At 38.3% G+C, this 15,195-nt stretch overlaps 2 protein-coding genes and 1 long non-coding RNA gene across 8 annotated transcripts in view; 1 reads left to right on the top strand and 2 right to left on the bottom strand.

The window, feature by feature from the left end:
• Positions 1 to 417: 417 nt before the first annotated feature.
• The window catches only part of LOC126379503 (uncharacterized), a 94,267-nt gene continuing 79,489 nt past the window's right edge, over positions 418 to 15,195 (bottom strand). The window contains exons 2-4 of one of the 6 annotated variants that reach the window (XM_050028280.1): positions 3,277 to 3,998; positions 2,806 to 2,861; positions 418 to 1,873 (exon numbers count right to left, since the gene is read on the bottom strand). In XM_050028280.1, the coding sequence (XP_049884237.1) occupies positions 578 to 1,873; positions 2,806 to 2,861; positions 3,277 to 3,307 (1,383 nt within the window). In that variant the 5' untranslated portion in view covers positions 3,308 to 3,998 and the 3' untranslated portion in view covers positions 418 to 577. Of the gene's footprint in view, positions 1,874 to 2,805; positions 2,862 to 2,939; positions 3,223 to 3,272; positions 4,454 to 15,195 lie in introns of those variants that run through there. The other 5 variants (XM_050028281.1, XM_050028283.1, XM_050028279.1 and 2 more) reach the window with 5 other exon arrangements.
• Positions 4,555 to 6,189, top strand: LOC126379640 (uncharacterized). The gene is made up of 2 exons (XR_007568353.1): positions 4,555 to 4,709; positions 5,852 to 6,189. It is a non-coding gene; the product is annotated as an uncharacterized LOC126379640 (long non-coding RNA).
• Positions 6,934 to 10,355, bottom strand: LOC126379528 (uncharacterized). The gene is made up of 2 exons (XM_050028318.1): positions 10,260 to 10,355; positions 6,934 to 8,717 (listed from the first exon to the last, which is right to left on the bottom strand). Exons 1-2 carry the CDS (start codon positions 10,267 to 10,269, stop codon positions 7,564 to 7,566), a joined length of 1,164 nt encoding a protein of 387 aa, XP_049884275.1. The 5' UTR covers positions 10,270 to 10,355; the 3' UTR covers positions 6,934 to 7,563.

Genomic DNA, 15,195 nt, shown 5'->3' with positions numbered 1-15,195 from the left:
CTTACATACACATCGATGTTCCTTTAATAACTGCGTAAAAAGTGCAATAACGACGGAAAGAAACACAACTTTAAGGGGATTTCCTGTGCATAGACAATTTCGTTACGTAGTAAAACAAAAAAGAGTTGAGTACGTAGATAAGATATTATTCAAATTTTAAATATAACAATATTCATTGTCAGCACCCTCAATTTTGGCTTTCTGCATACAACTCTTGGATGGTAGCTGGTATCCTTAGCTCAGTTTTAAAACTTTTAGGGATAACAGCTGACTCATAGTAATTATGTCACAGCCTGTAACTACATACTTATAAATGTAACAAATATTGTCGTATATTTAAGGCTCTAATAGTACAAAATAAAGATATTATTATTATATTTATTGCATTCCTGATGTTTTTACAGAGGTCTTAAAAATAGAGAACAGAATAATTATCGTATTGCAGTTTAGTGGAGGTGTTTTACGTCATTGAACCCTAGAAGCTACGGATCGTAGGCCCAACCAACCAGTGGACCACGGAGATTTTGCCGCGACAACCGAAGTCCAAAAAGATGGTAATAAATAAATCGAATGTAAACTATGACAAAAATAACCCTTTATTACGGTTAAAGCTTTTAAATCTGCTTAACATCCTCATCATATTGGGATCATTAACAACTCCTTCATTATTGTCAGGATCGGTTTGATCCAGAAGAATTTCAATTTTCTCCACTGAATTTTCATCTTTATCCGAATCCAAGGTTTTAGTAGACATTTTGTCGTACAGTTTCTCTAGGAGTATATTGGTAATATTCTCTAACATTTGCGATTCCGCCATTCTGTTAAGCACATTTTGTAAATTTACTTTCACTTCCTGCGTGGGTTCATTGACAGTTGAAATGGTTGTTGAATTTAAATTGAAATTACTAGCTGTTGTTAAAGATGTTAATACTACAGGCTGAGCGGTTTTACAAGACGTCGTGGATTGACATTCATATCGTATTAAAGAGGGATTGTTGATTCCGCCTGGATTCTGCGTTTGGACAGTTTCAGGCGCGTTTGAACGGATTAATTGTAGGAAATTTGGGGTAGTGCTCGCAATTTCTCCAGTGTTTAAAGCCCTAAGATTTAACAAGGGCTTTCGTTTCGTCGGTATGTAGCTATATGATTCTATTACAACATGATTCATGGGCTCTCCATTTGCATCATAGACTACATTCAGGACCCTTGAAGTCTCATTTATTAAGTCTTCTTGTAGGAAACCTTGCTTCGTTGAACGATATCCTCGAAACGGTCTTTGGACTTCAGGCTTGTTCGGATCCTCGGCCATTTTGATTTTGTACAACTTAAACGGTTTTTGTTTGCGTTTCTTCAATTTCGACTTATTTTTGACAGGTTTCTTTTTTACTTCAACGCTTTCTGTAACCGACTGTGATTCGCTGTCTTGTGGTAAATCTTCGTTGATCCATTTATCCAAGTGTGTGACGGGTAGGTCTTCACTATTTTTGATTACAAACAGTTCCTGTTCAACCTCATTTGTAGTTTCATCTGGTGGTTTTACAACTTTGAATCTACGTTTTTTATCATTGGTATCCCTTTCGCTGCTTTTAGATTTTGTCTTTTTTGATTTTTTTGTAACGATAACCTTTTTACGTTTCGTTTTTTTGTGCTTTTCTTCGTCTGTAGTGTCTGTTACAACGATTTTCGATTTGCCTATTTTTATGTATGTTTTATTTTTCACGTGGTCTTCGATTTGTGTCTTTACAGCGTCTGTTTCTGTCTCGTCTCCTTTGTTTCTTGCTGATGGAATTTCTTTTTTTGCATCTCCTTTCATCAAATCCGTTTCTATTTCTACACTAAATTCGTAGGCATCTTTTCCTTCTGAAGGTTGGCGCTTGAAACAAAGAGATATGTAAGAAAAGATTAAACATACTTACGCATTCTCACACACACACCCTTACATACACACACACACATACTTATACATAATGTGTTTTTTTTACTTATTGTAAATTTGCCGCAGATGGCATTAACTACTTGGCCGGACAAATGGGGAGCGCTGAAGGCTCTCACCCGGTACAACGTTTAAGACAACAGGCCTGAGGGTGCCCAGTTGGGCGCGAACCTCGTCTCAGGGCGTCGTCTAGGAGGAAAAATATTTGAAAGAATTAATCGACCCTAGTGGGTCGATAGCGATAAGCGCTGATTGAGGGAAATCGTCGACCACGCCGGCGGGGTCGGTATCGGGGTCCTGAAGTGTTTGGTGTCGCGAGCTGATTGGCTGCCTCTATGGCTAGAGTAATCGGGTCGTCGGGATCGTATATTACGTCCTTCGGAACATAATGTGTGTATACATATAAACTTGCGGTAGTTATTCCTAAAGAGAAGGGCAGACTCTCAAGTATTCATCAGACATATTGCAACCACTTCATATGTAGTTGTTAGCTAGTTGGGTTGTTTAGGGAAATCTTCGACCACGCCGGCGGGGTTGGCGGGGTTCTGAATCGACAAAACGACATCATTATATCGTTACATATAAACGACATAATATCTATTCGATAAAATGATCATGTTAGCTAGGTTTTCCCTTCGCGGGTTGGAAGGTCAAACAGGCAGTCGCTTCTGTAAAAAAACCGGACCTGTCAAATCTTCAGGTTAGGTAAGCGGACCCTGTGAAAACGGGATAACGCTAGGGGGATGATGATGGATGTTTCTGAGGTGAATATTTATTTATTTATTTATTATTATTACAAGTTCTTATAGCTAATTTACACCACTATCCAAAACAGACCCAAAAGAGCGTGTGTGTATATGAATCACACTTACCCTTAACTCCGCCTTTATTATTGGCATATCCGTGAACACACCGTCAGTTACTAAAACTGAAATTTAAAAAAAGAAAAAGTAGAACATTGGTGCTAATTCCTGCAAACGCCATCTAAATTTTATTTTAAGTATACCTGTCATTTTCTTATCCGTTGGCATTAACTAATTGGCCGGACAAATGGGGAGCGCTGAAGGCTTTCACCCGGTACAACGTTTAAGACAACAGAGGGTGCCCAGTTGGGCGCGAACCTCCGCTCAGGGCGTCGTCTGAGAGGAAAAATATTTGAAAGAATTAATCGATCCTAGTGGGTCGATAGCGATAAGCGCTGATTGAGGGAAATCGTCGACCACGCTGGCGGGGTCGGTTTCAGGGTCGTAAAGTGTTTGGTGAAAGAAGTAAGTAATATAATATTTAGAATATTATCATAAAAATGAAAATATAAATTACTTATAAATCAATATATTACCTACCCAAGGCGACGATGTAAAATAGTTTCTTCATATTTTGTCTAAATACTTATTTCAATTCATATTTCTAAGTATTTTGCACCACGAAAGGTTCTTTCAATAAGTTTTTATGCTTATAATAACGCAACACTGTCGCACTAGGTTTTATTCATCTGAAAATACTTATAAAGATTTAGTATTCCGTTCCTAGTTTCCGATCTATGGAGTATTGAAGGCGATTACTCCACCGACAAGAGCACTTAAATAAAGAGAGAGAGTATTCCTTTACTAACTAAGACTGGGTTTCCATTGACGCGGAGATGGGCGGAGAAGAGCGAAGATGTGCGGATTTGACCAATCACAGCGTTCGAGAGAGTGAAAAACGAAGACGCTCTGTCACTCTCTCCCTCGCGGTGATTGGTCGATTCCTGCACCTCTCCGCTTATCTCCGCACAGCTCCGCGTCTATGGAAACACAGCCTGACAATCAATACTAATTTAAAGTATTTATACAGAAATAAATTTAAAAATGATTGTAACTAATTTATAACAATTCCAGGTATGGAATTCAGACCCTGATTCTTGCTGTAGGACAGCTAGGTGGTGGCAGCATGTCATAGACATTTTTTTTTTGTTTTTGTTTTCCCCGAAGGGTAAGGCAAAGGGAACTATGCCCATACAGCCATGTCTGACGTATTTTTTTTTCTTGATGATTAATGAAATGATGAAAGGTGATGATGATGAAACCTAAGCCCCCACCCTCGGAGTAGACTCCTACTCCGAACCCCAAACGAATTAACTCAAAAGTCCGCATAAACTTTTGAGTTATGAAGCGGCTTCCTGACACGAAACGAAAATAGGCAGATACACTTTGTTTATTGAATACTCCAATATAATAACACTCGCGAATGTCTTCCGACTAACTTAATGCGATCATTAACCACAAAACACCACTTCGTATTAATTATTTAGATTATTCAATGAAGAAAGCAACTGTCCCGTTCCCGTTTCCCGCCAAAAAGCCCCATGTCATAGACAAGCGCCATCTTTAAATTAAAAAAAAAAAACAGTTCGCTCGACCATTATAGACGGCGACACGGCTCACTACCTATCGGGTACTTAGTTCATCTTGCGATGGTTGTACCTCTGACCACCCTTTATGTGTGTATGTACGTTTTAAAATGGTACGGAACCCTGGTGTCTCATCTCATGACAGACTTACCTACACTTGACATTTTGTGTTTGTGCTTATCAAAATTTATGTACCTACCCATACATTTTATTATTTTATTTTATTATTGTATTAAAAATGTCGTTTGAAAATGAAAATAGATATGAAAATAAATATGATTTTCATTTTACGCAAAGTAACCATTTCATGTACTTAAAAAAACATTTAAATGTAAAATAATGTAGCTAAATCCAACGTTATGTTAATTACGATTTTGGTTATATTTTGTAAGTACTTATTTAATTTTGCCACCATCATATAATAAAATAATCAATAAATACTATAGACATATATATATGAGGAGCTCGAGCTGCGATTGTTGAAGTTAAGCAACTTTCGCAAAGGCCGGTCATAGGATGGGTGACCACAAAAAAAAAGTTTTCATCTCGAGCTCCTCCGTGCTTCGGAAGGCACGTTAAGCCGTTGGTCCCGGCTGCATTAGCAGTCGTTAATAACCATCAATCCGCACTGGGCCCGCGTGATGGTTTAAAGCCCGATCTCCCTATCCATCCATAGGGAAGGCCCGTGCCCCAGCAGTGGGGACGTTAATGGAATGATGATGATGACCATATATATAATTTATTATACAGAACGACCAGTGCCGTGTTTAAAAAAACTTACAAGTCTACACGTGTGAACGCTACACGCTACAAGTTACTCACAAGGACGTTTATTAATTATTAAAAAGTAGAGGGAATGTAAAATATACTTGTGAAATAAATATTGACATTTGTAACATGTAATTTCATGTGTAGTTTTGATAAACACATTCTTGTAATAATGAAAATTTTAATTTAAACTTGTAAGTTTTGATAAACAGGGCACATTCATTATTTAACGGCGCCAAATTCCAGTAAGGAATGACGTCATTATTTTCGTATTATTATGTTGGCAGTATGACATGCTCGACTCCAGTGAGAAGTCCTCAAGTCGAGGATGTAAATGTCACCTAATGCTCAGCTGAGACCGAGTCGAATGGAGGATGTCTCGTGTTAAAACATATAGCAGAGTACAAACTCTGCACATACTGGCCTTTCGTTCAGACCGTCATCATTTTAAATTAACACAAGTGTATTATACTGTTTAGGGCCGTGCCCTCTAATTCTTGGTTCTTTTGTGAAGTGTGTTATTGTGAACTATGTATATTCCTATCCTGTTTGTGAAGTGTTCTTAATAAACTGTATAAGTATATTCCTGCTTGCTTCTAATTTATCATCGTTATCACCAATCACTCCCCTACTCTGCCGGCACGTCGGGATACCATATCCTCACCACCCAGCGCGCCGCAAACATATTACAATAGGGGTGTTTTAGAATCTTTTTTAAGTAAGTAAGTAAGTATTTCTTTATTATTTTTTAATCTCCACAGATATCACAATAGACGTTAGAACGGCGGATGCGATGGAACCTCTAGACAGAGAAAGCGATACAGATAAATCTTTAAATTCATCGAGAACGTTGTTCAATCCCTATCACCCTGAAGATGGTGTGTTTTCAGCAGATGTAACTGAAGATGTGATTGAAGATTTTAATAAACAATTCGACTTTAGAGCGGGCGAGTTAACAGAATTATCTGTTGAAACTATAAAACCAGCGAAGGATCTAATAGTTAATGGTAAAATTTTTCAACTTATTACGGGGAAGTACCACTCTGTTAAAAGTGAGAGTGATGGAAATTGAAGAAATAAAAAGCCTTGGATTTTTAAAGGTTATTTTATTTATGATATGTGTGCCTACATTTCGGTGAAGGTGAAGATTAAATAAATGAGTCAGGCCGGACACTTCATACAAGAATCTCATTTTACACAGACATCGCACATTGACGTAATCGTACACGCGTATCTGAGTGTGTACAGTCATGAGCAAAATCATGTACCCACTTTAGAACCCTGTCGCATTATCATATTTGACATTTAATGAGACTTACGGTTTAACACGTTGACAGTCCAGTGATCTAAATATGGGTCATGACGGAGTAGCCATACGTCCGTGACCCACACTTGTTCAGTGCCATGAGTGCGGCCTTTGAAAGTTTATGTTTTCATGATACTTAGTAAGAGATATGGTTTACTTTCTATTGCACTCAATAGGTATTGTGAAGTGTTTAGAATAGAATATATTTATTATTATTTCCGTTTTTAACAGGACGTATATAAAATTAAGTAATAATCGGGACTTACAACGAAGTCAAAACATTTTGTATGGGGACTGTCAACGTGTTAATTTGTTAAAAAAGTTAATGTGACAAAATTTCAAAGTGTATACATATTAGTACTTGTGACCGTACCAGCTGACGAGAGGGGGCGGGGGGAGGTGACTCTAGTTCAGAAGCTGGTGGGGAGCGGAGAGTTGCCGTTCTATACATCAGAATTATTCCTTATTCTATGCCCCTGTGCAGCAAAAAGGATTTTTATAATTGGAACTACATTTTGTAGAGAAATAGGTGCCATCTAGTGACGGTATTGTTGTATTTTTATGTTATATAGTACAATCGCTGGCCACCGCCACTGTCGTCGCAAAATGACAGGTATAATTAGGATGTGTCTGCAGGAATCGTGGCCAATATCTGGTTTACGTCGCGTATAATTCTTTTTCTATGGTCATGTGGCGGACCCAACTAGTTGGCCAGCTAGTTCCGCCCACAGGCAACAGATGGCGCCACATTCAATAGTGCAGTCTTCAACCAGTCGTGAAACGCGATATCGAAGTTTACACAGCAAGACGCATGGGTATATACAACATCCAACATAACACCGTTGGACTGTCGATCCCTAGTCACACTACCAACTTGTGGCTAGCGGGGTACTATGCTCAGTTCGGTGTCCTAAAACATCCTTTGGCGACAGCACCCTCTCGCCGCCAGTCATATTTTTATTTTTATATTATTATGTAGAATTTAGGAGACTATATTATATTTTCGTGATTGTTTTCTGTATTTATTTTATTTATATTCGCTGTACTTTCATCGATTTTTGCCTGTTTGTATTTTGTTGGAGTGCTTTTGCAATATACTGTTTATTATGTAAGTACCTAATTATTCTTCAGTTTATCAAAAACTTCATTTACAAGGATTGTTTGAGCTTAAGCGGCTATTTTATCTTTGAAGCTCTGTATGTCTATAAAGTTATTTATTATATCTTTGAGGTTTTCTGTTCTTGTTTCATCAACAGCGTCGTCCGTGAAATTAGTTGCCGAGTTGGCTGCGGTTTCATTTGTATTCGTACTGTTTTGGAGTTCATCTAACAAAATAATGAGTTTAAATAAAAATATTCTAGTTTTTTTGTCTCTTTTATCTACAATTTCTGTTGTATTTTTAACTTCTGTTTTATTGTCAATTTCGGCCTTATTTTTTTCAGGATTATCGTAACAATTAAATGGTCTACTTATTTTTTCTTTTATCCAACCAAAGTAAGGAGTCTGCATATTTATGTCAGTCTCCTTAGTCTTATTAGATTTTTGTGTATTATCTGTAGACTTATTATGATTATTTATATTCCCATCTTTCCTTTTCTTATCTGTTAGTGACTTTGCAACTCTATACGTATAACGGAAAATGTGTTGAGTTTCAGTTGTATTATCAACTTCTGGTTGTGATGCAGTTGTTACCGTGTCTGTATTTAAAACAGAATTTTTAACATCTTCAGTTACGTTGCCTTTTATATACTGCTTATTGTTGGCAGCCATGATATTTGTGTTTTCAATGTCATCATAATTTTTTAAATGTATATCAGTTGTAACCGAGTTCGCATCGAAATTAATATTATCATATACTTTTACAGTAGCTTTCTCGTTACCTCTCATACACGGAGAACTGTTAATAAGTTTAGCATCATTATTTATAGCTATGCCATCAAGAAAAGTTGCTTTTTCATCATGTTTCAAATTGTTTTTTATGTTTTCTTTGTTAGTATTATCTTCACGTGTTAAAGCTCGTATAGTAATAACATCGTTTGGAGTGATATTCATTACGATTTTTTCCTCTTTATCGTGTTCTGCGTTACCTTCTTCATTGTCTTGAATTGTTCCAGTAGTTTGTTGATTGTTTGATTCTATGTCCCCATCTTCTTTTATCAATGTTATATCTTCTCTCTCGTATTTTTCTGTATTTGCAACATTTTTATCGGCGATCCAATGATGGTGACGGATGTTTTTTAATATTTGTTTAATTTTTAATTTGTTATGCAATGCAGGGTTCGATGTAGCATTGTAGACGAAGAGCAAAAGTGTAATCCAAGCTGTAAAATGAAATAAACTTAAATTAGGTTGATTAATTGGTGTTTGTTAATGTGTATTTTTCCGTGCTTCGGAGGGCACGTTAAGCCGTTGGTCCCGGCTATTAGCCGTAAAATCACCTCCACCAACCCGCACTGGAGCAGCGTGGTGGAGTATGCTCCATACCCCCTACGGTTGATTGAGGGGAGGCCTGTGCCCAGCAGTGGGACGTATATAGGCAGTTTATATTCACTCCACGACCGTACCAGTACTGTTAAAGCAATAAAGCAATGCCCGAGACGACAGAATAATATTATTATGCTAATGGACTTTCCAGACCTTCGTTTAAATAATGTGATATAAGTATCAAGCAACAACTGTTTGTATATGCAACTGCTATTAGATTATATTTTTGAATCATTATGTAAGTACCCGAGAAAAGGTAATAATCTCGCTAAATCTAGACAGCGCTATCTTTATTATTTTCGGGGAACGTACCCTGAAAATTCTCTTGTTGGAGACTTGTCTTAACCTCCGCCATTTTGACTTAAGTACTTATACTTGCCTCTCACTCACTTTGAGGTCGCTTATAATATTTTTTATGAAAATAAGAAAATACCCGTGGTAGCCCAGTTGGTAGAACGCTTGCCTCTCACTTTGAGGTCGCAGGTTCGAATCCAACACAGGCCCAAATCAATGATTGTCGAATTCATGTTTGGATCATAAATGATTATCACGTGCTCAGCGGTGAAGGAACACATCGTGAGGAAACCCACATTCCCGGGAAATACATTTTCGGAGGTATGTCACCTAACCTGTATTGGGCTGGTTTTCCCTTCACAGGTTGGAAGGTCAGACAATCGCTACTGTAAAAAACCGGACCTGTCAAATCTTCAGGTTAGGAAAGCGGACCCTGTGAGAAACGGGATGATGCTAGGGAGATGATGATGATTAAAATAAGAAAATAATATTTTATTTTTGGTTTGGTAATTGTTAATTACATATGTGTGTATGTCTGCTTGTGTGTGTGCGTGTGGCTGCGATCCACGCTCTTTCTTTATAATAAACGTCAGTGCAAATCGAGCCAACGGTTGTTTCACTCCTCTCCACCCACATATTCAAATTCAAATATATCTTTATTCAGTAGGTAACATAGTTACACTTTGAATCGTCAATTTTACATAACGAACGTCTCATCCGCCTAAAACTACTGCAGCTTCTCACAACCTGTATAGCCGGGGAAAAGAAGCTGCAAGAAAACCCTCGGCACAGGGCCCTAGACGTTCTTTAAAAAAATAAAAATAAACATAAAATATTGGTATACAATTGAGTAATTTAGCTGCCTAATATCAGTTCTCAGACAGTTAATCCCAAGCATTCATATCTTCTAAATAATCACTAACTTTATAATAACCTTTTTTGTAAAGTTTTTGTTTAACTACTGTCTTAAAACAGTTGAAAGGCAAATTCTGAATGTCAATGGGAATCTTATTGTAAAAACGCATACATTGCCCATATATACCAGTACTGAATAGAAAATTATGTTTAATTACTTACTTACTTACCCAATTTCATTTTGTATCACCAGGAGCTTGTGTCAGAAGATTGTTACTGACTTTATGAAAAATATTTTAAAATACCTAGCTATTATAACTATTGCATTAGCTACGCTTCACGTGTTTAGATCATTTACCTGTAAATAATTTAAACATAGCGTAGTTAATTCACTTACATACTATTACAATAAGTATGTAGATAATATTGAATAGTATACAGGGTGTTAGTGACATCGTAACGAAAACTTTGAGGGATGATTCAGGCCATGACTCTGAGTTGATATCAAGTGGAATTTTCCGTCACTGAATCATCCCCCTCAGTATTCGTTACGATATCACTAACACGCAATATATTATGTATTAAGTATTTGAACAACAAAAAATAATAGCGTATTTGACTGGGTCAAATCTAGAAATAGAAGTCAGTCTGAGATGATCAAATATCAATTTCATTTTACTTTTTGACGTATTTTTGAATTTTATTTAAGTATGTATTAAGTAAAATGAGTACGACGTTTGACCGCTGGTATTGATGAGCCACAGGACAGTATTTCCATGGTATAAGAAAACCAATGCTCAATCCTATGCTGTCAAATATTATACCAAGTAATAAGTATTTTATTTTTATCTAGGCCACTGCCATTGGTGGTGATTACAGTAGGCACACCTTGGACACCATCTAAATTTAAGTCAATCTGTCATTTTCTTATCCGAAAAGGAAAAGGACGGGAATCGACATTTTATTTGTTCTCGTTAATAAATTGATTTGAACAAGTATCATCATCATCATCATCACCAGCCCATTATCGTCCCCACTGCTGGGGCACGGGGCTTCCCTATGGATGGATAGGGAGATCGGGCCTTAAACCACCACGCGGGCCCAGTGCGGATTGGTGGTTATTAACGACTGCTAATGCAGCCGGGACCAATGGCTTAACGTGCCTTCCGAAGCACGGAGGAGCTTGAGATTAAAACTTTTTTTTTTGGTCACCCATCCTATGACCGGCCTTTGGGAAAGTTCCTTAACTGCAACAATCGCAGACCGAGCGCGTTTACCGCTGCGCCACCGAGCTCCAAGTATAAAATCAACATATTCATGGAACATTCGTCAATTTTAGGCAGAAGTTTAAAAAACCCTTCCAAAATTTCATACTGGCCAATAACCCGACAAAATTAAGTTGACAGCACACGTCAAACGGATTGCATAATGAGCGAGATGCCTATTTTATTCAGCCGGGTTTTTTATTCATTTTAAAATTAACAGTTGTTAATCATCCGTCCCTTTCCTTTTCGGCGGATAAGAAAATGACGGGTATAACTAAAAATCAGATTGGAGGTGTGTGCAGGATTCGGGGTCAATTATTTTATTGAAGTACTTATTGAAAAATCATCTCTCAGTTACAATGAGAAAAGGAAATTATCACACGATTTATTTATGAATGTATTTGTGACTCTCCCTTCACCGAACTAATTCTGTGGAGTCATTATTAGTCCGTTAATAATCTATTTAAGCTCAATTAAGATTTTTTTCAAGAAATTCAAGTAAGTAGTAATGTCTAGGGACACTTTTAGAAACACATAAACAATTGCGTCATGTTCTGGGTTCAAGATAAATTATGAAATTCTGTTTACTAAATAAAGACATCATTAACTTATTTATGAATGTTAACCAAGAAAAACATAAAATAAGGCTTAAGGCTTCTATGCTGTTCTGGGAGCAAATAAAAAACATAGAACACGTTCAGCTGCTTGTCTGCCCGGGCATGTCGTAAAAACTGTTGGAAATTGACCGTGTATTGACCGTGTATGCATCACCCTTATAAGACCATAGATTAATAACATTACTTTTTATGTAGACATATTGTCTTTGCTCTCAACTGTCATTCCTTCTTCTTTGTTCAATGTCCGTACCAACTAGTCGACTCTTACGCCTATTTTACTTACGTAATTATATCGTGATATATCGTACAAGCAATATTGTAATCTCAAGTGCCAAAAACGTTTATTACACGCAGATCAGCTTCATCAGCATATTTGTGTTTTTATTTCATCAAACCAATCGCCGGTCCACGATTTACCTCGCCACAGGTTATGGGCCCAGCATACCTAGATTGGTTTATGCCCTAACCTTTGTGTGCAGGTTTCAGCGGTGGCTGTTCATCGGAGTGCATTTTGTCGGTGAGCTTGTCGGCGCGCCTTCCCTGCTGGTCGCCGTGCTCCCGTCGTCCTGTTTTTACATGCCTCGTGTGAACTGAGCACGCTTATGTCAAAATGTCAAACAATGAAGATAATGGTAACACGTTGTCGAATGTTCCAGTCGCCTTTGCAGGACAAAATATTGAGAAACTGCGCGGCGTGGAAAATTACCATGTGTGGAAATATCAGATGAAGCTTTTGCTAACTTTGGAGGGCCTATGGAAAACTGTAGAAGGAACGGATACCGACACCACGCGCGACGGTCGTGCTTTGGCCCGCATCGGATTGAGTGTTATGTCCTCATGTCATCAACACGTTCGTGATGCTAATACAGCTAAGGAGGCATGGACTAACCTCGAGAAAATATTTCAGGACAAAGGTCTGTATAGGCGTGTTTTGCTATTGCGTCAGCTACACAGAATTGAATACTGTCAGTTCGGTTCAATGTCTCGCTATATAGAATCTGTAATGAATTTGGTTTGCCAGTTAGCTGACATTGGTAAAGTCATCGAGGACAAAGAAATTGCCGAACTTCTTCTAAGTGGTTTGCCTGAAGAATTTGATGCTTTGGTTTCTAACTTGGAAACTGCCTGCATGACCAATAGTGATTTAAGCAGTGAGATTGTTCGCTCACGGTTACTGCAAGAGGAATCTAGAAAAAGAAAATCTGACAACACGGAGAATGCTGCTTTTTATACAAACAAGAAGAATTATTCATCCAGTACGAGCGGAGTCGTGAAGAAGATTGTGTGTCACTACTGCGGGAAGCAAGGTCACATCAAGAGCAAGTGCTACAAGATGCGACGTGATAAGAAGAGTGATCACAAGCCCGTCAATCACTCACTCCTCGCTACGGGAATGGAGACAACCGCTTTCTTCGTGAAGAGTTGTGACTGGTATATTGATTCCGGTTGTTCCAATCATCTGTGTAACAATAAGGAACTGATGAGCAACTATAAGGAGATCAAAGGGAACAAGATCTTACTAGCAAATAACGAGTCTCTAGCTGCAGAGGGTGTTGGTGAAATCCAATTGGATGATTCATTTGGATCCAAGATTGAAAAGGTATTATTTGTTCCTAACTTGACTACTAATTTACTGTCTGTAAGTAGGCTAACCGAGAAGGGTTTGACTGTGGTGTTCGATAAGAATAGATGTAATATTTATAAAGATTGTAAAGTTCTTGGCAACCCGATTACCTCCGCATCTAGTTTTAATGGTCTTTATAAATGGGATAGGTATAGTCTAGCTGGTACTTCGCAAAAAGTGCACTCAATGTTCTTGTGTGATAGACAAGAAGCAGGTAGTGCTAAGGTCGCTGCCTCTGTGCCAATGTTGCCAATGGAGGTCTGGCACAGGCGCTTGGGGCATTTAGGGGTAAAGGGAATGTGTGCTTTAAAGGACGATCTAGCAACTGGATTGTGTTTTCAGGTTTGTAAAGATGTCAAGTGCGAAACCTGTCTGCTTGGGAAGCAAGCTGCCTTGCCGTTCCCCGCCGACGAGGTTGCACGTGCTACTTGTCCCTTAGAAATAATCCATAGTGATGTCGCTGGCCCTATGCAAGAGGCAAGCTTTGGAGGTGCGAAGTACATGGTGACGTTCACAGATGACTTCACAAGGAAGACATACGCATATTTGATGAAGAATAAATCGGAGGTAATGCATCATTTTATTACATTTAAAAATGAAGTAGAAAAACAATTGGGGTTGCATATAAAAATTTTACGTTCCGACAATGGGTCTGAGTACTGTAATAGTAGTTTTGCTGAATTTTTAAGAAAAGAGGGGATCATTCATCAAACTACTGTGCCTTATTGCCCGCAGCAGAATGGTGTGTCTGAGCGATTAAATAGGACGCTTTTGGACAAAGCGAGATGCTTATTAATTGATGCTGGTCTCTGCCCGCGCTTTTGGGGGGAAGCGGTTATGACTGCTGTCTATTTAAAGAATAGAAGTCCCACAGCTGCTTTGGCGGGACATACACCTGAGGGGTTGTGGACTGGATCACGGCCGGATCTTAGTCACCTTCACATTTTTGGATGCATCGCATATTCGCTTATACCTAAAGAAAAACGTCGTAAATTGGATGCTAGGAGCAAGGCTTACATTTTTGTTGGTTATAGTACTACTAGTAAAGGTTATAGATTGCTGGACCCCTTGAACCCTCATAAAGTAATTGTGTCTAGGAATGTGGTTTTTATAGAGAATAAATATTACAAGGACATGGCAAATATTAATTTTAATGAATTATATAATGATAATAATTTATATTATGAATGTGACATTTCTAATAATTATACAAATGACAATAATAATTTATCTAACGGTGTTTGTGATGTCCCTAATATTGATAATGAAGACGTGAATAATGGTCAGACTTATGAAAATGAAATATTAAAATGTAATCCCATGCATTTTTCAGATGGAAGCGACGAAGAGTTCTGTACTGGCAGTGAAGATGATGAAGAGCAGGAGAATGCAGCGCTTGGCTTGAATGATTCGTTGCGTGCCCCCGCGCCGCAGCCGTCATCTGCAGGGGAAGCTGTGCCCGCGCCTAGCACATCCGTTGCTCCATCTACGAGACCTGTACGTTCTACTAGGTCTAAACCGCCGTTAAGGTATACTGACTTTGATACAGACTTTTCTATGGTCGCACGTGAGGTTCCTGAGGAAAGTTCAGTTACCCCTCAGTCATACGAAGAGGCCATGAACAGTGCACAGTGTGCTGAATGGTCTGCTGCCATGAAGA

The sequence above is a fragment of the Pectinophora gossypiella genome, chromosome 29 (assembly GCF_024362695.1).
Source record: "Pectinophora gossypiella chromosome 29, ilPecGoss1.1, whole genome shotgun sequence".
Lineage (NCBI taxonomy): Eukaryota > Metazoa > Arthropoda > Insecta > Lepidoptera > Gelechiidae > Pectinophora > Pectinophora gossypiella.
This window is presented reverse-complemented; position numbering and strand designations above follow the sequence as displayed.